At 39.7% G+C, this 24,660-nt stretch overlaps 1 protein-coding gene across 1 annotated transcript in view; it reads right to left on the minus strand.

Moving 5' to 3' along the window:
- Nucleotides 1-24,660, minus strand: part of wnk1b (WNK lysine deficient protein kinase 1b) — a 67,335-nt gene that overhangs the window by 31,280 nt on the left and 11,395 nt on the right. Inside the window, 3 exon segments of the mRNA XM_043236381.1 lie at nt 1,520-1,677; nt 3,215-3,435; nt 5,829-6,001. Of these exon segments, the coding sequence (XP_043092316.1) occupies nt 1,520-1,677; nt 3,215-3,435; nt 5,829-6,001 (552 nt within the window).

Raw genomic sequence — 24,660 nt, forward strand, 5'->3', positions numbered from 1 at the left:
CTTCTAACAATGGTCTTGGATTCATATATAGCTGTACTCTCAGGGACATTCGCCTCGATTGTTCGACATTGTATGTTCATAAATAGATGGACACTTTTAAGCACTTTCAATGACGACTACATCACAATGGCTTAAAAGAGATCTGAAATAAATAAATCCAAGAGAAACAAAAAAAAAAAAAAAAAAAGACTGCGGAATATTTTGTGTTCAAAAGAGACCAAGTCAGTCAAAAAGAGAGCAACTGTTCGAGCCAGAGACTTGACTTCATGGAAAGTCAACACATGACGCACCACAAGCTGATATCAGTGACGGCTGTAAAACTGATTTAATCAAAGCAAAATTTTTATTGCGACTGGCAGGAAAAAAGAACCTTACACATCTGTTTTAATTTTGTACAATTACTTCTAACTGGGTGGGTCTGGGATAAAGTTGGGCTGTATGACAACCAGTAAACTGGTCAAAATAAAGAATCTTACGTTTTTTTTTAACAATAGCTTTGAATGTGGCTCACAACAATCAGTTTTATAATGTTAGCCGTACAGTTTTAAGTCTTTTGTTTATAAATGTTATTTTGCACTGCTGCCAGACTTTTTCAGTTGTTCACTGTAAATCATTTGTTTCATTTTCATCAAACTAAATAAAACAAAAAAATTAAATATATTTTAAATACATTAAATAGATTCAGATGATGTAACTTTTTTTTCTAAAATAATACATTCACTGGCTTATCTAAAAACATGCATTAGCATAAATATAAAGGATATATTTTTTAAAAGATTAATATGTTAAACTCATCAAAATAGTGAATGGTAAAAAGGAGATTTGTTTGAAATAATTTAAATTAAAATCCATTTGAATCCAATTATAAGCAGAAAATCAGCATATTAGAATGATTTCTGAAAGATTAATTGACACTGAATGGCTGAAAATTGAAAATTCAACTTTATATATATATATATATATATATATATATATATATATATATATATATATATATATATATATATATATATATATATATATATATATATATATATATATATATATATATTATTATTATATTTCACAACATTAATGTTTTTATTTTACATTTTATTAATTTATATTGTGATTTACAGTAGTCATAATACGAAGAGGATCAAAACTGTTCATCTAAGTTGTTTGATTTTGGATTTTTTGGGAACTATTTTGATGAAAGGTTTAATCCACTTCCAATGTTAACTAGCGTATATATTGTTGCATATGTTACATAATAGTACGATTTTGGTCACACCACCCACTCCTCGTCGCTCAAAATGTCTCAATAACACAGTTGTATGTTGCTTACATAATCTCATGTGTAGTGTGACGCCTCCAGCTGTGGGCAGGTTCCAGTGAGTGCATAACAGAACAAGCTTCTTTTATCAAATTATTTCATGAGCAGAATCCTGAGGAATGTGTGGGTGTAATGGCAGAGCTGGCAAGACTATAGCAAAAGGAGAAAAAAAACGAGGTGCCCAAAGTGTGCGAGGGTACTCACGCTGGTGACTCGGCGATAGATTTGAGCGGGGTTCTGACACTCAGAGTACGGGTACTCCGAGGTAGCCATCTCCAGCATGCACATTCCGAAGGCGTACACATCCACCGACTCGTCGTATTTTTCCTCGTACATCTCAGGCGCCATGAACTCAGGGGTACCTTAAATCAAAAGAACCATTCAGAACTCTCAGTGCCTGAGATCTCTACTCACCCCAGCAGGGCCGGGGAGAGGAAGGGAGAGAGGATGAGGAGGACAACTGCGCTGTTGCTCCGTATGGCCCTGAGAGGAGAGAAAGAGGGGGAGCAAAAGATATGGAGAAAAGGAAAAATAAAAATAAAAAAAAGAGGAAGGGGGAAAACCGGCCTCAGTTATTTAGAAGTGAAAGGATCCAGTTTTTCTCTGCAAGGCCTTTAGATTTTCTATTGCAGTACTTTACACTAGTGCACAAAGCAGCCAAGCATCATCTTGCAAACAGGAAGTTGATTTAAGCCAGACGCACATGCGTTGGTGCAGGTTACATTTAGAGGTGATTAATGGGCTTCGAACCCATGTTTATCTTTGCAACACAGTCGTGCCGCCAACACGTTAAATGACGTACCGAACAGCGGTGGGCGACTAGCTATGGAACTTGATCTATGTCAACAACACAGTTATGGAAAACACATGACCGACTCACCTTTCTACTGGCCTGTAATGAGAGAAGGTTAAGCAGGTTAAAGCACAGAGCAAGCCCATAGCTAGTGAGACTCGTGCACTAGCGAATGTTAAAAGGCCTTGCACAGGAAAACGAGCTAACATATAGATTCATATTGCAATATTTCCGTTTTGGATTAGGTTGCTTTGTTGACTTACCACTTACTCGCCATTTTACAGAATACTTACTTTATGAACTGCAGGACATTAAATAACCCATACAGTGGAGTGAGACCATCTGAGATTATAGCCCTACAGTTTAAAGGAAAAAATTCTCAAAAACCAGGAAAGAAAAATGAAAACAAAAAATGGAAACAAGGAGACAGAGAGAAGGGATCCAGAACGGAATTTATCACAATATCTAAACCATCTGAAAAGGAAGAGAGGGGGAAAAAAAAACCTGATGAGGCAATCAGGAAAACCTTTGGAAAAAGATGTTAGACATTACTGGCAGCAAGAGAATTTCTAGGATTTTAACAATTATAGACCACAGGTTCCAAACCAAAGTGTTTATTCTGTTAATAATGATGCAGAAATTCCCATAGCACACTTACTAACAAAGCGTTACCCACTATACGGGTTTGTTGCTATTCTTAATGCACATATTACACTAAATACCCCAAAGTTTATGGAAACTTAGAGTGTTTTCACCTGTTGCATTCAAAGGCCAATTTATTTCAGGTGAGAAACAGCAGAATCTGAAGGTGTTTCCCCAGTTTACAAAATGTTCTCCTCTGGTTTTCACCCCCGGTTTACACCCGAAATTAAAACTTGCATCCTTGGCTGCCTGGAAAACTGTGGTCTAAGGTGAACAGTGTAGCTCGGAGCTACAGCATGCCTTACATATCTGAGCGTAACTGACAGCAAATGCCCCACCTTCCCAATTTCACCTTATCATTGAAAAGACAAGCCGTGACATGATACATATTTGCAGCGTATAAGGCCATGGTGAGCTGATTTGGGAGGTGGGGAAAGTAAGAAAGTTTTAACACTGGGTCGTACCTATGACACTCTTAGCGAATGATGAGCGCTTGAGGGTGGCCAAGCCCAGATCGCCGATCTTAACAGAGCCGGTGGGACCGGTGATGAAGATGTTGTCACACTTAAGGTCCCGGTGAATGATGGGAGGAGCCCTGGTGTGGAGGAAGTGCAGACCCTTTAAGATTTGCCGGCACCAGCTCCGCAACACCTTTATCTTCATCACCTTGAAGCGCTTCAGATACCTGAGGAACAAAGGGTTGAGGATTATCACCATCTTCTTCTTCACTAGACCTTGACAGTGTAAAAATCAAAAGCAGATGTATCAAATGGAAGACAATACATGTCTCCAGGTTTGGAGATCATGTCTTGGATTTCAACCAATGAAATGAAAAATAATTAGAAAACCCTCTACTCAACAGCTCAGTGAGGTTTCATTTCAGACCATGAGGATCTGGGAGAATTAAATGATTACAAAATGATGGGTCTGGGTCTTTGAAGCATCCATATGGACAGTAACATTCTCATCTATGAGTCTCAGATAGAGAGGACAACAGCGTGTGAAGAAGGCGGTACAGCACTTTCGTTAGATTAGCTTGGCCTAATCAAATCTTGGAGCCGAGCCATAGTCAGGATTTGGCCTTGTAATCCTCATTACAACAATCTACTCAGTTCAGGCACCAATACAGGGGGAGCTGGGTACCCTTTATCCCATAATGCCCTAGGAGAAGACAGGCACAAGCTCACAAGCAAAACAGAACATACACAGTAGCACAACTGACTCGTCTGTTACGCGACGCAACTTTATTTTAACCTGACAAACCATTTTCGCTCCAACCTGTTTTGTCTCAAGAATCAGATAACTGTCTGAAGAAACATGGATAACTAATTGTGCTTCAGAAATCAAATCCTTTCCTCTTCCTTTTCCTCTTCTCATAGTTAAAGAAAAATGGTTGAATAACACAGGATCAGACGAAACTGGTTTTTCAAGGCAGCCCGAGAAGAGATATCAGAAGAGCGTTTTTGTGTAAACAGATTATCTCTGTAGTTTGCTTAGTAAGACTGAAGCAAGCAATAAGTAGGGCTTCGCCCAATGGCAGGAGGTGGGTGGTGGTATAGGGCGGCTTTGATGGAGTGTGGCGGCTGACTGACAGGTGGGAACGGAGCCAAGGGTAAGTCCCGAGGCGATACTGGAGAGAGCAACAAAGCCTGATTCAAAACTGTCTCATCACTCAACACACCCAGCGGCTCCCAGAGGGCCCCAACAGGCTGTTTTCCAGCTACACCAACAACTCTCTCCACACTTCTTGAAACCTTAAATTACTTTAAAACATTCTGTCCTCAACTATATAAACAGTCAAAGGCCTGAAACATTCAAGAAAATGTTATGAATTTGGATTGTCAGATTTATCTTTCAGATCAACTACTGTAAGAGAGCAGTAGTCTGAATAATCGGTTTATGTTGAGTATATTTCTGTTTGAAATGCTGGACTAGAAAGGTTTAAAAAGGTCTTTTATGTCAGCATACAGGAACAGGGTGAGGGACAACCAACCCCCCTGAGCAGTTATGTCTTCAGCGACCCAGACAAAAATGAGAACAAAGATTAGTTTAGGCATGGCCGTGTCTGTAGGACGCTCCGTTTCTACCTGACCTCTTGATCACTGTTTATCTTTGCGGTGGAGGAGCAGCCATGCAGAACGCCACACATTGCCGGGATGCCAGGACTCATGAATACAAAGCAAGCCTGACATTGTTTCTCATTTTTTCTTTTTCGCTCATCTCCCCATGTCTCCTCCTGGCAGTAATAGTGGCATTCCTGTTGTTGTGAGCTATGTGACAGATAACTAATTGTGCGTGACTGAGGCTCTGAGGTTGATGGATCTTTGTGGGACTCCTTTTTATGTGTCCCGGAAACTCAAATCAAATGATTGCAAGCAATATTGTTAACCTGTACCTATGTTAAAGGGCCAACCCATCTCAAGATGCTTGAATCATTCATTTGTTTTCTTGAGTGACCAGTTTTTCTTCATTGCAAGAAAATCTAATAAAAATGTAAAAAAAAAAAAAAAGAATAGTTATCATAGTCAGGGTTCTACTATTTATGTGGGTGTATATGACTAAGTTTGTGTCAGAGCCCATACATCCACAGGAGGGGGCTGCTGGTCCAGTTTGTGGTTCGTCTCACTATAACTCAGTATCTGTTCAGTACCCACAATGCCTGTCTCACATGAAGGTGACATGCCACTCTTCCCCTGCGATCACTCTGGTAACAGTTCTAACTCAATCGCTCTATTGTGATTGCGTTTTGTAACAGATAATCACAGCCTCTGGACGGTTCGCTAATGGCGATGGACATGAGTCTGGTGAAAAGCATGTTTGAAAGGCCATCCTGTTGTTGCATTTGAATGTTGTACCACAATAAAATATTAACTGCAGCAGTCGCTGTGAATTAAAAAAAAAAATTGTGACAGAATGAAAAACCTGGGTAACACACTTTATGTTTATGTAAGTGTTAATAATCATTTACATAACACCACAAATGAAAAAATAAAAATGACACACTTTGCCGAATTTTGCATTTGACCATTCATTATAATATAATGAATACAATATAATATCAAAGCACATTTTACTAACGTTTTTAGGGTTCCTGACGTCATGAGCTCCGTCACCAGCACAATACACTTGCGGCCTTTGGAGGGCGACTCCCATGAATCGTAAAAACGCACAATGTTTGGGTGCTGCAGGCCTTTCAACATGCCGGCCTCTTCCTTGAAGCGCTGGCGTTCTGATCTCGACAGCTTCCGATCCTGCAAGGACGAGAACAAGACATATACACCTTTTAGCCACTTGTTTTACTTAAATGTCATGGAAATCATACTTAACAGCCATTTATTGCATGTTAATCATTTCTCACTCTGTAGGTAACATTACAGATTTTTAAATCTTTAAATCAAATGCCATGGATTTATGTTAAACCCCCTACAGCTCATGGGGGAACTAGAGGGGGTCCACTCAACCTTAAATAACGTAATCTGACCCCAGATTCCTACCAGACCTCCAAAAGAGTCTCTATAGACAAAGCATAAAGCACAGGAGGGGACAAGACTCAACCAGTTTAAACACAAAGTGGTCCTCTTATCCTGTGCTTAATCCCTGTACGACCACACACACACACACACACACACACACACACAAAACGTACCTATGAGATAAAGAAACTACAAAAGCTCTGTGCAACTGGTTCAACGTGACTGGACACTACATCATCTCCCTCGACTCTCTAACCTACCCACAAAACCTCACTGATATTCTATCCAGGGTAGCCTGAACTGCCCAAATCACAACAGTGTCAGGGATTTTTGGATGGAACGCACTTTCCTGTGCATGTTGGGTATCCAAACGGTGACGTCAAAGTTCCTTTCCGGTCAAGCTGAGCTCTTATCAGCAGTTTAAACATTGTGCGCAAGCCTGATCATTAATCATCATTATGATTGCTCCAGCAACCGCCAGTGATGAATTAATCCAGTGGCACTTTGTGGAAAAAAAATAGCCACTTTTCTGTGGCCTACTTTCACACAACCCAAGCGCTTAAATCATATGTATTACGTGAGCACTAATTCCATTCTGAGAAAGACTTGCCCTGCATACCTAGTAGGAAAATTGCAATGTGCATCTTATAAAAGCTATACGTAAGAGTTCAGTGAGGACACCTATAGATTCTCCGGCTATCTGCAACCAGTCTATTCTGTGACATTGATGTGCTGCCATTCTAGAATGCTGATGGTGGAATTCTTTCTCCACATTAATGCAGACAGACTCATTCATTTCCCAAATGCACTAACAACCGTACTAGCAGCAGGCATCTGCAACCCATTAAGTACCACTAATCCCAAAGGACAGTAGAGGGAGAGAGAAACAAAAGGGATTCAGCCTTAGATGGGGGAATGAAAGTGTAAACACTATTGACTAGGGTTCAGCGCAATGAGGGTAGAAAAAAAAAAAGCGGAGAACTAGAAAATGCTGAAAATACATACCTGCATGCAAATGCTCGGCTAAGGCATTGCAAACATGTACTTCTGCTGTGTGCACTTGCATACTGTGGTGGTATTCAGGTAACATGCTGACAGTTTAACTGACGTTAACTAACTTGCTCAGCAAGGTTTTCTTCAAACTCTTGATCCAACAAAATTGACCTGAAAAAAGTGACTTTAGAAGACAACAGTTCATGAGGATGCCCAATGTGGCACCCCTTTCGGTGCAAAATTGAAATTGGAAGCATTAATGCACTTGCATACTTAGATTTGGGCCTCTAGACCAAGGAAGACAGTGTTTAGAGTGTCCTCTCTGCAAACAGAGGCCATCTTATTTCCCATCTCACTGCGTCTGTAGATAATCTAATCAATGGCTGATAACATAGGACAAAGGAAGAGGTCTTCTGCAGCTCTGCTAGTCTCTCTTCAGGTCTGGGGCAAAAAGGTCTCATTGATTGCGACTTAAATTATGATTTTGCGCTCTCTCTCGCTCTCGCCGATAAGACACAGGAAGGGTAAACAAGTGTGAGTGAGTGGGCGAGCACGTGAGAGAGAAAGAGAGAGTAAGGGAAGTGATGCGTTTAACTTTGGCACCTTGTGCAAGCTTGTCTTGGCAAACCACAAGCGTCATTTTTAGCACCCCGCTTCTCAAAATAATAACACAGGTGCTTGTGCTCTTCTCAATCATGTGATGCAAATAATTGAGAGTTTAGTTGCAGGAGTAAACACAGCTTTAACAGACAACGCGCTATAGGTTAAACTACATAAAACAGACAAATTAGCCAGGAAACCCTTGCACAAACAGAGAAAGAGAGAGAGAGAGAGGGAGATATTTAAAATAACCAAGATACTTTAAAGATGTTTAGAGATACTATTTCTTAGAAGACAGAAACAGAATTCTTGGCAGCTGAAAATGGGGCTTTAAAGGGTAAAACATTTAATTATTAAAGAGCAGTTTGAATAATTTTTAACATTTCTGACTATTGAGTAAATTGCATCGTTGTGAAAATAAGAATTAATTTGGTTGAAAAAGCGCACTTTTAAACTTTCAAAGGTAGGGTGTGTGGGTGTAAAAAGGGCCGCATATGTGCCCTTCTTATCTATTAACTAACTCACAGGCAAGCAGATCAGCTTTTATCTCTAGTTCTGCTCAGCCAGTCACGTGAGCTTGTGCAGTTCAGCGAACAATCAGCTGTTTACTCGACTGTCGCGCACAAAATATCTTTTGGTCTACACCTCTGGCCTGACATGGAGATATAAACGCAGCTGTGGTGCCCTCCTGTCTGTAAACAAGCCAAAAAATACTGCAGTAACCAGATACAGCAACGAGCCTTTCTAGAAAACTCACCCCTGCTCTTTTCTGAGAAAATAAGCCAAATGCTAATACAATAATGATAATGGATACGATGCCAACTCCTGAAATTGAATTAACACAGAGCTGCTCTGTTTTCCTCAGAAGGCTGAGCCTTTTTTTTTTTCTTTACTGTGGTGCAATTTCTACAGAGTAATGGGACAGATAGTGTTCAGAGACTCTCACCTGATAGCGTTTTTTGCAGAAGTTGTGTGGGTGCACAATAAGATGCTCATGGATGTGGCGGGAACTGCATCAAAGCAGCTTCGACCACATCACAAAGCTGGACTAAATATGTAGTAAGAGCAAACCGAACGTCATTTCAATCAGTGAATCAAATCTGCGGAGCAGGCTGAGAAAGAGGCAGCTGTGGGAGCCGCCTGTGAATAACAGCGCACTTGAATAACCCCTGAGATTTGCATTTGTAAAAAGGCAAATAAAACGGATTGGCATGACTCATGCTAGCGGGTTGCATAGCATTCTTGTTGGCAATGCCAGTGGGGAATGGAGCAAACGGTACATCAAAGCTCTGAGAGATAAGAGCTGGCTTCAGTAAACGGTGAACCTCAACAGTTGTAGATAAAACTAGAGGCTCCTGAACTCTGGGGTGGTTACCATGTGTGCAACGGATCAGGCGATGCTCGTGTCCAAACAGAGGTTGCGTGAACCAAACAAATTCTGTCGTTTACCAAATTTCAAAACATTTACAGATAATTCAAATGCTTTCTGTCATTTTGCCATAAACAAAGTATCTGGTCTGCGATTCCCTACTTTAGAGCGTAGTTCATTCATGGTGTACTGTTCAATAAAATGTTGTCATTACAGCATTATCACCAAAGTTCCTGTGATATTCAAATATTCAATTAGTTAAATCTAATTAAAGGGGGAAAAATTATATCAGAGACAGAAAGAAGTTTAACAAATTAATAAATATCTAAAAATACAGTTTAAATAAAAACAATTGAATAAAATATGAGTTAAAAAATTACTATAAAAAAAACTACTGCTGTCAAATTATTAATTGCATCTAAAACAATTTTTATTGTATAATGTGTAGATTTATTAGGCTATGTATATATAAACATATGCATGTATATATTCAAGAAAAATATCCCATGTATATGTTCAATGTATAAACATAACATAAGAATATAATTATATACAGGTAATTATTTTCTAAATATTTACGATACATGTGTTTATTCATATATACATAAAAATATGCGCAGTACACATACATATAACTTTTATTTTGGATGCAAAAAAAAAGCAAGTAAATTTGATGTTTTTTTCATGAAGACATATTCAAGTATGTTATTTGCAATTTCTTTTTTATATAAATTTAGTAGCAATTCATATGTGAAAACTGTTTCACCACCCATCTTTCCAGTTTGAGAGCATAGAAAAAGGATTACCCAGACTATTAAATTGACACGGCAAACTCACTTAAAACTTAAAATTATGCTTTTTGAAATGAGAGGTAGATAACAAATGTATTACAAGAACTTATTAGCCAGAATACTTCATATCTATACAGAATGAATTTGCAGTCCAGCTGGAACTAACTACTTGAGTTAAGAAAAGTTGTAGTTATAACTGTAGGACTATTATCACTGTGGATTTTCTTAACAGAAGGGGTTTGTTGTAACTGGTTACAGGGCTCTGGCAAAACATACAGCCCTCCATAAGCTCATTTTCTCTGCCATAGGAGGAAGTGTTAGTCCTCCGAGTGCAGACAGCTGCTGAGTTCTCCGTGTCTGCCAGGCTACAGATCTAATGATTCGCATCAGGCCGTGAACGCATCTTTTGAAACACGGCCTGGCGGTCCATACTAAAGTTCACTTCAGCAGGGGAACTTCCCAAACAGTTTACAGAACAAACAGCTGCTTTTCATATGCAGCTCATTCATTTCTCCATTTCATGTTCATATAAAACAGTTGATCCTTATTCAGAGTATGCTAACACCATCGTGGAGTGAAGACCACATCCTCAGTTACGCTTGCACTGTAATATGTCACATCTGTCCAATCTCGTGCCAAAAAAAGAACGAAGGGGGGAAAAAAAACTGGCCCTGGGCCCTGGTTTCTAAGAACACAAATCCATATCTGTGACAGTACTTTTCCACAATAATGGGATCCAAACTGCAGAACCTTGTTTTGGGCCTCTTGTTTTGCACTCGTGCCAGATGCACTGCAAAGCGAACAAGTGTGTGCTTTTGCATTGATGTGCGAGAGTTTAAGGTGGTAGAAAAGTGGTACCGTGAACATTAAAGAACAAAACATACTCTAGGGAAGTAAATTAAAGCTTAATTTCAATACAATACAACTTCAAGCAAGCATAAAATTAAACGCGTCTGTTCGTCTTTAATGATATTTTCACAGCTTTGATGTTGTGCTCATGTTATTATAAGCCATTTTCTAAAAAAATGTACAAGATCCAAGCTCAGTTTCTCCAACCAAGTAACCAGTGGCATGAAAAAGTTTGAAGATTCTCTGCGAACAAGTTATCTAAACAGTCAGCAAACTGTGAATCAATGGCATGATGTTTGAAATCTAACACTTCACTTTGGGTTTTCTTACCACCGCAGTAATGCAAGAATTCATGTTAAGCATGTATGAGTACATGCATACGTTTGTCAAGCGTCTGCGCACTTGCATAGAGTATCTTTGCGGCCTTACTCTAGCAATCACGGAGTCGTCAGTCTTCAACGTTCACCGGCGTACTTCCTGAAGCGATTGTGGGCATGCACAGCACTTAGTCTGAGTTAATGGAAAGACAAAGATTCTGTCCTCCAGGGGGACCTCATTCCCTCTGATCTTCACCAGGATTCATATTTCACAAACACGGGCACCAGTCAAACAGTGATTCTAAAAATACCATCCACCGCCCCTCCCCTGCTCGCCCGTAGTTCGCTGGGCATGTAGTAGACAGTGCATATAAAATACGCTAAGAAAGTCTGATGAGAGGAAACGACAACTACATGCTCTCAAAGAGGTTAAAAATCTGAGTCCATTAATTGTGCATGGACTGAGTGAAGGAATAATCAGCTTAGCTGCTGTGATGTGCTTGATAACTGTATGAGCAACCCGGCTGATGGACAGACTCCATCACATGACTGCCTGAAAGCCTGTGCTCCATTTCCCAGCAGCACTTAGTAATGGCCATGACAGGAGTTTAATACATCAAAACAAGTAAGAGCCACATCCACTAGGCACATGTGCACTGTCTTTGTTTTGCATGTTGCCTTGATAAAGTGGAAAAAGGGCAGCGGTTCAACATGGAGCCTTCTGGGCGTTTCGGAGCCAAACGGACGAGCGATCATAAGTTAAAAAAATTCCCACAGTTACACAGGCTGCTCTCTCGCTGTTGAAGACCATTGTAAACATCATAAGACTTTCATTTGACATCTGAGCGGTCTGAATCGGTGCGTGCCCCGTTTTCCATCATGCACGTTGAAAGGTGCGTAAAAAGCCATTAAAGCAGAAATAGCAGTTCTATTAAAATTTGCATTAATATGTAGATCGCTTTTCACAATACAAATTGTTGCAAAGCTGCTTTACAGAAAATTAAAGTATCTACATTATATTTAGTAGTAGCTTATCTGTGCTCTGTGTTGTAGCCATTAAAGGAAAAGATCTAATAATAGAAATGTTTCTGAAGGCAACAATCCAATAATAAATATTATTTGTGTTGCAATTGCAAATGCAATTTTTTTTTCTAACTCCTTTATTCAAAACATATTGACCCAGCTGGTAAGATGTTGGCGCTTTGTTTATGAGACGATGTTTACTGGATCTTACTCTGGTCACATGAAGTCCAGGTCATTGGTTCAAATTTCCCAACTGACGCAGCTCGTGCCTTCTCATTAACCAAAGATTAGCATTTAGAACTGCTATGCACCTTCATTAAGTTTAAAAATGTCCTTCGCTTTATACATCAAAATATATTGCAAAAAATATTCTAGCTCTTTACCAACATACTGAAAAACACTAGAAGTGACAAAACAGGGTTTTCTTGCTCCTTACTAATGGTTATTAATTATATAAAAAAAAACACACATTAATGTATTGGAAAGGCCAATCAGAGTCATTACAAACCCACAGAGTCAAAGCTTTTAACATGCAGTAGCACAAAAAAAAAGAAAGATGTTTAATTTTATAGCTAACAAAAATTACAAAATCAACACAAAAAAATATTAAATCACAACCTTGACTAACATTACAAGCAGAAAATGAAATGTTACAAGTAAAATACGGCTCCTTTAAGCAGAACGTCCAGTTAAAGAATTGCAGCAGTGCTGCTCGAGCACAACAGTGATTGCTTTGCCCTGCGAGCAGCGTTTCTGATAACCTCTTATGGAGTCTCAGTGCCGATCGAGTCGTCAAGCCACAGAGGTCCTGAGGGGTTTACACAGAAGAGAAATGACAAAGGAAATGAAAAAGGAAAAGTGCAACAGTCAGGCATCTGCTTTGAATAAGACTGAACAGTTGTTCCTTCAAACAGAACTGAACTAGCTGCAGAAACCATGACAGCTTCATCTAGATCTGAAACATGTTGGACTCCAATTAGGGAAGGAAAACTAAAACTTGATTTTCTTTTTCTGAAGCCCAAAGATTTGCCATCAGTCAGCACTTAACAGACTGCTCAGAACCAGGGCCATGTGTTCAGTGTGCCCTATTTTTTGGAAACTGCAGTTCACCCCCCAGGGTGATTTGGTGGAGAGCATAATTCTGTTATCTTCTAATGAACATTTCAGTTGTCTCTATTAAGAGTAATGTTTGCTGGGAGGTAAACCGAGGTCAAGGTGAAGGTCTTGTGGGGAATTCCAGCTTTGACAAACGGCGAGTCTCTGGACAACTAATTGACTAGAAAGACCTTTTTTAATAGGTGTATATGTTTTAGGGTCACATGTGTATAGCAACTAAATGTAACTAAGTTGACTGGCAAAAACTATTGCATAAAACATCTGTCCTCGAAAAAGTGTATAATAAAACGGTAACATTGCTCACAGCAGGCAATCTGAAATCTGACAGTAAATGTATTGAAACTGAATGTTCAATGCAGTGAATATGTAATAAAGGCTGAAGGCACAAGGCTTTTTCTATTTTCACCCATAAAGCATTTTGTGACTGACTCAGATTTACACACACACACACACACACACACACACACACACACACACACACACACACACACAAACTAAAAGTTGTAAAAGTTTTAGAAAGCAAGTGTGTTTTTTTTTTCTTTTGTAGCTTTCATTCATTTTTATTTTAGTTGTGATGTAATGTAATGAAAGTTTTTATGCTTTCGGTTTTAGTTTATCAAAACACATAAGTTGCTTCTAGGTTTGAAAGGACTCAACCAACTCTACCTAAGTCGTCCTAGAAACATTTCATATTCCCAATGAATTATTTATTATGCTCATAACGTGGGAACATGGATTGGATTCATGAAGCCATTCACCTTTTAAGTGCTTCTATTATCTTAATTCATTTGCATTGAATGCTGTCCCATTCAATAACGGCTTTCCTCCACACTAAAATTTCAAATACAAACTGTCGTCCACGAGAGAGAAAGCAGCTTTATAGACAGAGCATTTATATTCCGACTCTAAAGGTGGAAAAGTCGGCCAGCATAAAGCAGGATGGATTCCCACATTTAGCACAACCCTGGCCTCATGCAACACACCAAAAAGTAAGACTAAACTAGCTCAGTACATAACCGGAGCTATAAATAAACTGAGAACAATACAGGAGGAAAAAGGAATGCTACAGAGAAAAAAAAAGAGAGAGAGAGACAGAGACCGATCAAGATGAGGAGAGCGGCAGTATAAGCTAAAATAAGGGCCTTTCATGGTCTCACTTTGAACCAGATCCATGTGTCCCTGAGCGCTGTGTGGCCCGCTATGTGGGTCAGAACGACAAGGCACATCTTCAGTACATCTCGCTGCCTGTCACAGGCTTTGGGCTGTGAGGTCAGGAGGTGATGAGCTCTCCGTCAGAGCCAAGCACACAGCAGTCTAGTGTCACCCAGAGACAGGCACCATTGTTCTGCAGGCAGACCAGACACTTAGTGAAAACCTGCATGTCGTCTGCTGCAACAACAGTCCTTCTTGATTTCTGGACTCATTCCCCACCCATTCCCCATGGCCCAATCCATCTTCTATTGAAATAAAACCGGGCTTTAGGCAGGGGTGCATGGTATGAATGTCGGAGGGAGTTTGGAGTGACAGCCTTGAGGTCTGCACCCTCAATGTTTCGCTCGGTTGAAACGTTTGGTGTGACACCGCTAATAAATCACAACACAAGAAGCTGGGCTATAGGGCGGACCACGCTGCAACTAGCTCTGCAATTTACACTTTTAAAAATAAAAAAAAAAAAGCTGGGAAAGCTGAGATATTAGGTCACACCATAATTAGTAAGATATCACAAATTAGACATTTCCGGAAATTTAGAGATATTTTAAATCCCATAATCCTATGATCACCAGGGGAATGCGTTGGCTTATCTGCATATTGAACTCTAGCCTCTCTGATCCACAGTAAAGCTCCTTTTAATCAATATAATGGCTTATTTTTTATTTGTCACAAATGGAGCAGAGGCAAACAATCTCTGAATGTAACAATGGTCCACTTGTTGTAGTAATGACACAAATCACCTTATAAAAATGTAGTAAAGTTAAGGAAAGGTGTTCCTAAATAGGCTGGTATGCTGAATAACTGTTGCTTAATAAATCCCTGAAATAAGCAATTTAGAGTAATCCGAGGCTAGACAGAATAATATGCAGGTTTTGGTGACATTCACAGCTGTCCTGCACAGATTAATCGATTGTGTTATGAATTGAAATTGAAAAGATAGTTCGCCAAATATAAAAACACTGACTTCAATTGTATTTAACAAAAATTGTGAATAAATTTTAGAGATTTTGATTTCCACATTCGCTCCAACTTATCCCCTTTTAAGGAAAAAGGACAACCTAAAAGTACCAAATGCCACTGGTTATCAAGTATCAGATAGCACAACCATAGCCATAAAAACTGCCAAAAGCTCTCTCTTTATAAACAGTAAAATTCCAGATAAATCAAGGCCCACTCACATTTAAGGCTCACAACCTAAATGGTTGCCAGAGCCAGTCATAATCCCCGCCAACCCTAAGGGAGATATAAAAGGATAACGTAGGTCCTGGCTTTGTATTTCATTCGGTACACCTCCACACTCTCAAAGCCTCTCTACAGCACAGCACACGCGCCCCCTCAATTATACAGGGATTAGATGCACTGCAAGATGGGAAAAAAACGCTTTAGTGCATAGCATCCTCTGCACTTTAAATGCTGCAGCTTCGATGAGTATACACCTTTAATACAGACAAAGCAAATGAGGTCTCGAGAGGGCGTATTAACATGCAACTTAAAACAGTAATGCTTTTCTCTGGATTTTATGAAGCTACATTTTGTACAGTTTAAATGACAGTCAGCAAATTAAGAAGGAAAGCTAATTTGATGTTTAATGAAACCCATATATTTACACTGGATCAGTGAGAAGCGTAACACCATCGGACGATATCTAATAAGCAGCAGCAGGTCCAAATTGGAAGATCTTTAGCAAAAGATTTAGTTTGGAATACGGTAACATAGTTCTGTTACATTCTAGCTACAATTAAACTATTCCATTTGAGCGTCCTCACCGCCAAGCGCCAGTTCATGCAGCACACTAACCCAGTTTCCACAGTGGCCCATGATCCTAAAGTAAAAGGTTACATCCAACAACAAAAATAAATTTAACAGTGTCTTATGGCAAACATTAGGCTTGAGCAAATACGCTAGGACTCATAGCCTCACCCGATAACAGCAAGCCATTGAGCAACAGCTTGTGTACATAGGAGCTTGAAAAATACCCTGCAATAACTCATCTCTCACCCTCATTCTTTCCACCTAATGTCCCATTGTCAAAGGCAGGGCAGGTACTTTGTCAAGGGCACACCACAGTGTTCTAATTTAAATGGCCCTTAGATAAAAGGGTGCAAGCTTAGCGTGCAACACTCTGTAAAACATGGAGTTAGAAATCATATATCACATAGGGGCATGTGTTAATGTGTGCCAACTTGCAAACAGCCGGAAGCTTTGGAACACCATGCCACACAGTCGCTGGAAACTTGGGATTGGTGTATATAGTTTGTTAAGCATATATATGGATGCGTTCGCAAAATCTTGTTGACCCTGCGGATTCAACATGATTGATCTTATCCAACTGGGAGATGGCGTATCAAGGCACAAAAAAAAAAAAAAAAGTTATACTGTGTCTTAAAATAGCTCTAATCATGCATAATGGCTAGACGAGCCAAAACATGTAATAGAATGCCATCCATCCTTTAATGTTGGGAAAATCTGAAAACTCACTATGAGAACTGTCAAATAGAAAGCAGGTTTGTATATAGGGGACTTAAGTGGATTCATCTTCTGCCACAGGGGTAAACAGTAGGGCGAGGATGCCTATGGGACCATCACCGCTGCATTCTGCAGGTTTCATTCACATGCTGACTCTCCAGTCATATGAAAATGTAGGTCAAAGTGGAATAAAGCTTAATCACTATGAGTAATATGCTCAGTCAGAGATTTTAAACAGATTTGTTATCTGGCTGGCCAGTTAGTAAAATGAGTTCATAATGACTGCGATTCAGAATTATTACTAGTTCGGAATCCAGCGACCCTTATCTGGCTTTCAGATAATGAAAACACAAATCATTGCACATTTCTTCCAAAGCACTGAGAACTCAACAAATTATATGCAAAGAAAACATCCAAAAGGAAACCATTAAGAAAACTGATACGACAGATAATTACATAACGTTTGGGTTTACATCCCATTAAATAGGGATTTAAAACTGCAGAAATCATGGTTAAAGGAGGAAAGGAGACCACGAGAATGGAAATCAGAGGCCAGCCTTTCAGAACAATGACACAAAATCAGTATAGAGGAAATCACACGTCAGTAAATGACAAACGGGAAGGTCTGAATTCAGCCATTTAGCAGATATTACATAGGAATAGAAATGCTAAAACTTACTGGCTAATAGTATACTATACATAAAAAGTTAAAAGATAAACCAACACTGAGCATGACTGATGCTTTTGCATAATCCCCCATGGCATCCCATGAGTCTTTTAAATTCTCCTAGAAAGAAAGGTCTGCAATGCATAGTCATTTATGAATAGCATCATACACTCATAAAACTTGGGTGTGAATTCCTAGGGAGATGGAATGCATAGGATCTCGGAACCCACACATATGCATGACTACATCAATAACAGATGTTACTTGTCTCCAAGTTATCATTGTGGCATGACACGGTTCAAGAGCACGGGAAAAAGAACGCAGCTTTTTGCCAGGAGTAACGTAACAGCCATGTTGGGATGACTCTTGTGGCATAAATCAAATCCTGTGGAAAATTGTGCAACCGGCATCTACATGGGCCATGTCAACACCATGCAGAATTACATATGATTTTTTAAAACAAGGGTGCTGGTTACACTTCCACAATGTCTTCTGACTTTTCCAGCTAATGAGAATGTTTGACCTCTGAGGAATATCTACTTACAGCTAATAATGCCAGAGTTACCTCCTCCTGAAGCCATTAACAAGGGCAAATAGAGGCGAAATGACATTTAAGATAGAGACATGGATACCTCATATACCCTCAACCAAAGCCTTAGGCATAATGATTATTATATAACGAAGATCTCAAACTTTTCCCAGCATGAACCTTTCTTAATATCACAAATCTTTGCAGTCACCTCAGAATGAACTCCATGAAGTCTGTTTCAAATCAGCCACCTTATATATGAAAAGATGGAGGGGGGGTGGTGTTCAAAGGACTTGAGTTTTTAGCTGTGAGAGGTGGCGGACAAAGTTAATAGGACATGTGGGGAGGAACTTACATGAGGAGCGGTCTATTTGTAGATGAAAGGGAAAAAGGACGAGTACAGGCACAATTCTCTTGTCTGCCTGTGGCTTTGACGCTAATATACACCTTTGCTCTCTATAACAATGTCCCTGAACGAGGCTGGCTCACCTGTATGCTTTAAAGGATGGTGCTAAGCCAGCGATTTTAATAGGGCAAATAACGAGCAATTAGCTTTACGAGGGCCTATGCGAGGAGCATCAACCATTAGAGACAAGTAAAATAAAGATTCTTTCATTAGCTCCAACTGTGTTTAATTCTGGAGCTCTATTAGAGGAAACGAAAATATTCAGGGTTCATAAGACAAGTAGTTTAAAGACACTTTCAATAGTGGTGGCTTGTGGTGTAGGACATGATGGGCTGTCAGTGGTCACACTTTAAAAAGCAGCTACAAGTGGTGCAACAAGCCTCTTTCAGATTACCAACTGGTTAAACTTTCAGTGGAACTTTGTTTAATATTTTGCCATCTCATGCAATGACATATTTTAAACGTGGCTAAGTTTCCAAATTCTTCCTAGGGCCACTGAAGTACGTGAAGTACGTGGAGGACCTGAAAAAGTTGTTAGGTGACTCTTTAAATAAATCCAGGTGGTTTGTGCAGAGCTATGAATGACAGTTTGCATAGAAGAAGTGTTTGACGTGTGTTGCCTTCTAGAAGCATGAGCAAACACAGAGCACATAAGAAGGTGCATGAAAGACGTGCTCTATGATATTCTGTAGAAGCACGCATATTGAAGAGTTCTTTGGAATACGTGTATGCGGTGGGATATTCAACGGAACTAATAGATATCATGAATAGTAGTTTGATTTGTGGATTCACCTGCAGCAGGAAATAAGTAATTTCCAAATAACGAAAACCTCACTCCTTCGGGCTTCCATAACACAACGATTACATCAGTGACAAGAGTTTACGAGGGGTCACGAAAACAAGAGACCTGAAAAACAAGCAAAAACAGAAGGAGTGCACAAATAGAGCCTTATTTTGCTAAGGCCTCTGGATCAGTGCAAATATCACATGCTTACGGTATTTTGAGTTGAACCCAGCCAGGCGAAACAAATCATATTTATAGGCATCGCAAGGCAAATAAGCCAAATTTATCGGTGCAGACAACTTGAGGTCAAATGTACGGACAGCTCCTACAAAAACCAAGGCTGTTTTTTGAGGGTGTTTCCTTCCAAAGCTGCTGATAAACTATGGCTACGTGTCAAGACCTTGCTGAGCTATATGTGTGGTGTGAACATCCTTGAATGAGGAATGGTATGACGTCAAGATCATTCAGAATTGCAAGATAGAGTATCAACACTTCCACGAAACTTGTGACTCATTAAAAAGTTCATAATGTTTGGGCAAAGATTTTTGCCACGGTATCTAATGATGAACTTCATAGATACTATCAAAATGATTGAAACAATGATAAGACATTGTATCCCATGTTAGAATTTTATCGTTCTAAATGTTACATCAGTTTTCAAACAGCCCAAGGCGTATTAGTCAACTGATGAGTGATCTGAGCCAATCCCACGTATTCGTCAGGCTTGTTGCCACATGATGTGTGACATGACACTGGCATGTTGTTGTTTTTGCAAAGCCTCATGGCACATAATAAACTTCCGAATTTACAAAAAGGCTGATTTGAATGTCATCAGTGCATTTAAAGTATGTGATGAGGCCATTTGCCTCAGAAAAAAAAGTGTTTTACAGCTTTCATTACATAAACACAATTTTCCATGCATCTGGAGTGTGCCTGATTACACCTGCTGTGTGGATAGTGAGCTTTACCTGAACAGGAAGCCCTTAAGAGATCCGCTGCCATGGTAACAAAGTCACCAGGTGATTAACAGCAATGATGATCATTCATCAGTGCTACTGCAGGAACCGTAGTTCATTACCAGCTGTTAACTCGAATGATACAGCAGAATATATAACAGCTTTTAATATAATTTAAATATAATAACTTTTTTTCAGTGTGGCTCTCCCAAACTTAAGTGAGTCAAACCCAACATGACCGTAACAACCAGTGGCACGGCCAGATTCACATGGCAAAACTTGAGGATATGTGATTAGGCAAACACTCTGTCTTTGTGCAGCATACTAGCTGAACTTAATTGCGGAAATGGTGCAAGCGGCCAGCTGTGGCCTGAATCAGCTCATGTGCTGACAGTCAGAGGGAAGTTTGAGGCTCGTAACATGGTTAATCTGATAGCAGCAGCAACCTCCATTGAGAGCCTGCTTCCTACAGGATGTGACTCATGATTGTGAGAATGTTTGAGGTGCAGTTACAGATTCTCATCCGGCAGTATGAGCAAACAACACTCTGACACAAAAATGCAAAAAATGTGCAACTATTCCAAGAATCTCGGGTATACAGGTTTGTTTAATCAGCTGACAATCAAACGCTGTTGGCATCTAAATCAATCAAGTAAAAATGCAACTGACCATAAGTTTATGGGACTGGATGCAACAGGAAATGTTTGATGTCACTCTCAAACATGGACACTCCCCCTTTGTTCTGATCCCATGAGTAAGTCTTTATCTGTGTCCGAAATTTCTCCCTATTTCCCAAATAGTGCATTATATGGGGTGTTGCACATTCTTTTATGAATGCTTTCTTTTATTATAGTATGCATCTATATTACAAAGTCAAATTATTATTATTACTATTAATGGCGCCATAATTTTCACACATAATTCTATTTAGAATTCATTCTTGTTCACTTTCACCCCCTATAGTGCACTATAAGGCAGGTGCTATACAGGAAATAGTGAATGATGCAACATTTAACTTCCTGTTGTGAACTTGATGAAGATAAAGATTTCATCTGAGCTGTGACTGCATAACAGAGGTAATCATTGGCCATAGGAAATAGCTACTGGAATCCAGCAGCTTGCCAATGAAACAATCTCTTACAAAGAAACAAGGCTTGCATTGATTATGTATCCCATTAATTAGTTTTAAACACCATAAATCCCATAGACACAAGAGATCAAAAGGTTAAATGAGTGCAATCTGAGTCGTTGGGTAACGAAGGACATCTGAGCTCTGATTACAGTTGCAGAAGCTGTCGAAAAATGCAAACACAATCAGCTACGGTCAGTCAATCAGTTCACACAAAAAAATTCCATTCGAAGAAATAAACTTTTGCATTTCATATGGGGTAAAAAGAGCAAAGGCCATTTGGCTGAAGCACAGGGTGAAAGCCCATGGGGTTCCCAGACCTGACCTTTTGTTGTCCTTTGCCTATCCACAGACATCTACGCCTGACTCAGGGCTGACGCCATGAGGAACCTGATAGGCCCTTAAGCTTCTTTCCTTCTACCCCTCACCCATACCTTCAATCAGTCAAGGCAATATGCCATACATCTACACATGGTGCTGGTTAGAGCAGAGCCACCCCAGGGATGGGGGCAACTAGAGGTATCAAGCTCCTGACTAGTCACCCTTGACTAGTGTGTTGAGATGTAGCTTTCATTACAAGCAGTGTAATCACTCAAAAAAAGTTTAGAGAGAAGAAAACATATGGCAAAGTTACTAGTGTCCTGGCTTTTATTATCAACACAGGAACCCCTACAGGTTTCTCTTACATTGTGGGAAACAAAAAAAGACCCTTTCTAAATGATCTGCATTCCACTAATCTTCTCTCTCTCTCTCTCTTTCTCGAGAGTGAGAGGGCTTTATGTAGTCAGAGCATGCATATAGAGTGGTCCTAGTTATATATTCATTGCTATGTAAAAAGCAGAGACTGTGTTCTCTGAAGAGTCTCAGATTTTCTGGAGAAAGAATAATGACTGCAGTGATCTGACCAGCTCTCCTACTGTGCTTTTTATTGGGAGATTTGGTTGTAGGAGCCAGTGAGTTTGAGAAGCCCATTTTTCTTGGAGTGATTTGAAGATTACAGCCTGTGTATTTAGGGCTGAACTCAAAGAAAAGGGTTTCTGAGATTATGGCCTGCATTTGTAATTGCGCTCTGTGTGGTGTGATCAGCTCGAGTGGTTCAGTTTTGCACTGGCCTATAGTTTAGCTGTCAGGACTGACCCTCAAAAGCACAACTAATAACTCCATGGCATAAGAAGATGAACAAAGGGAAATCAAAATGCACAGGTCTTGCATGTAACTTCCAAAGAAATTAACTTAATTGAAAACGTTCCAAAAATGAAACTCACAACTTCTTACTGCAAACCTGTGTGACTTTTTATCTGACCCGTGAGCATTTTCCTCATACAACCTACAGGGAAGGGGAAAGACAATGTCAAGATATGTTAAAAAAAAGAAGCTCACAACTTGTGCCCTATATAGTCGACAGAAAACACAGGCTTGTTTATCACTGTTGGCAAAGAGGGTTGTGATACATTTGTAATAAGCAGGCAGCTGCAGTGAATGCTCACCATGTGTATCACAGAGCACATTGTTAACATGTTATGTTAACAAAAGATTTTAAAGTCTTTAAATCATTCGCAGGGAGGTCTGCCCAGAGGTTTCCCAGCAGTAAATACATTTCACATTTAGGGAACTGACCATAATAGTTACTATCCCGCATATGATGCATTATATCTTTGCAGGAGAGTTTGTTCTCTTCTCTGAACAATGGGACTCTTGTGAGGCCCTCAATCCTAACATGCTCACGAGATGGAGAACTTCACCTCTCGGGAACACAAGGGCAGCACATTTCCATCAACGGTGGAGTAATTTACACAGAAGAGGACGACCTCCACAGTGATCTGACACATGAGATACACACATGCTAATATCTTGGCTCCGGAAATCATTATGAAAACTACACTTCCTTAATCAAAAAAAGGGCAAATGACATTTATAAGAAAAGACATTACTGGTGGTACGTTAACAGCTGTGGTGGGAGGACAAGTGGGGAGGGGTAGAGTGAAGAGGACAGGTTGGAGAGGGCTCAAGTTTCTATCTCTCTGATTAGATGACAGACATCCAAACGGGTGAAGGAGGCAGGTCAGGAGAGACCCCTCAGTTGGGGTAAGGTGTGTGTTGATGCAAACAGCAGGTTTAATATGACAGCGTAGCATTCCTCTCGACCACACAAGATACGTATTGCTCAGCAATGGGCCCAGATGCACAAAGTTCAGGCATCTGCCTGGCAGCCATGTTGTGGATTGCTTCATCTCTTGGGAATTGAATCTAAACTGATGACAAGTGTGTGACCGCATGAAAGTTAATATGCAGTACTGATCCTGTTGATGAGAAGAGCAAGTCATGGGAGAGAAAAGCAAGTCTGCAAACTATGAACAAAAACCTGAAATATATATATATATATATTTATATATATTTTATTTTATTTATTTATTTATTTATTTTTTTGAGAAATGCTTCCAGATGATTACATAAACAATCCCTAACAATGATGATTAAAGCTGTTGCATCACCGGAAACCCATTGTCAATAATTACAACAGCTAAATTTAATCCATAACAGAAAAAAAATCAAAATTCTCTGCCAGTGTGACTGAAATGTGTATATTCATAATCCCTAGGATCACACAAAGGAATTGATGAAAATCTGCTGCCCTTTGACAAGCCTTAGTAATCTCCTTAGATCCTTTTCATGTAATGACAGCTTTCCAACACAGCTGGGACCAGTCAAGACAGAAGCCTAACATTTTCAGTTAAGTATTGTATTTTTTTGTTGATCCATTTGATGTTACCACTAAAATAAACAAAAGTCATATTTATTTCCATTCAATTTGTCTGTGCACGTTAATCAGATTTGTTATTATTCAAGCAAGTCGCTAATTTGTTTTTGTTTTGTGCAATTCTTTAAAGTGTGTCTTTGTCAAGACCACAGTTTCTTTGGAAAACTAATTTTTCGCTAATGCAAAGTACATAATTTTCCCAGATTAGCTCGTAGGACTGTAGAGAATGCAGGAGAAGGGGCAAGAGTGGAGAGAAAGGAGAGTATTTTGGATTTCTGCCCGGAGTTAGCGCCCATTGCCCGGGGTGTTTATTAGGGCCCTGTAAAGGGAAAGCACCACTGAGCACTCAGCAGAGCAGAACACGGTTCAGCAGAGGTAAATAAGTGACGCTCAAAATGTAAATCACGCACTGCTGACACCTTTGTCCCACATGAGAGTTATTTATAGGAACAGGCGAGAGAGAGGTAGTGAG

This window comes from Puntigrus tetrazona, chromosome 4 (assembly GCF_018831695.1).
Source record: "Puntigrus tetrazona isolate hp1 chromosome 4, ASM1883169v1, whole genome shotgun sequence".
Taxonomy (NCBI): domain Eukaryota; kingdom Metazoa; phylum Chordata; class Actinopteri; order Cypriniformes; family Cyprinidae; genus Puntigrus; species Puntigrus tetrazona.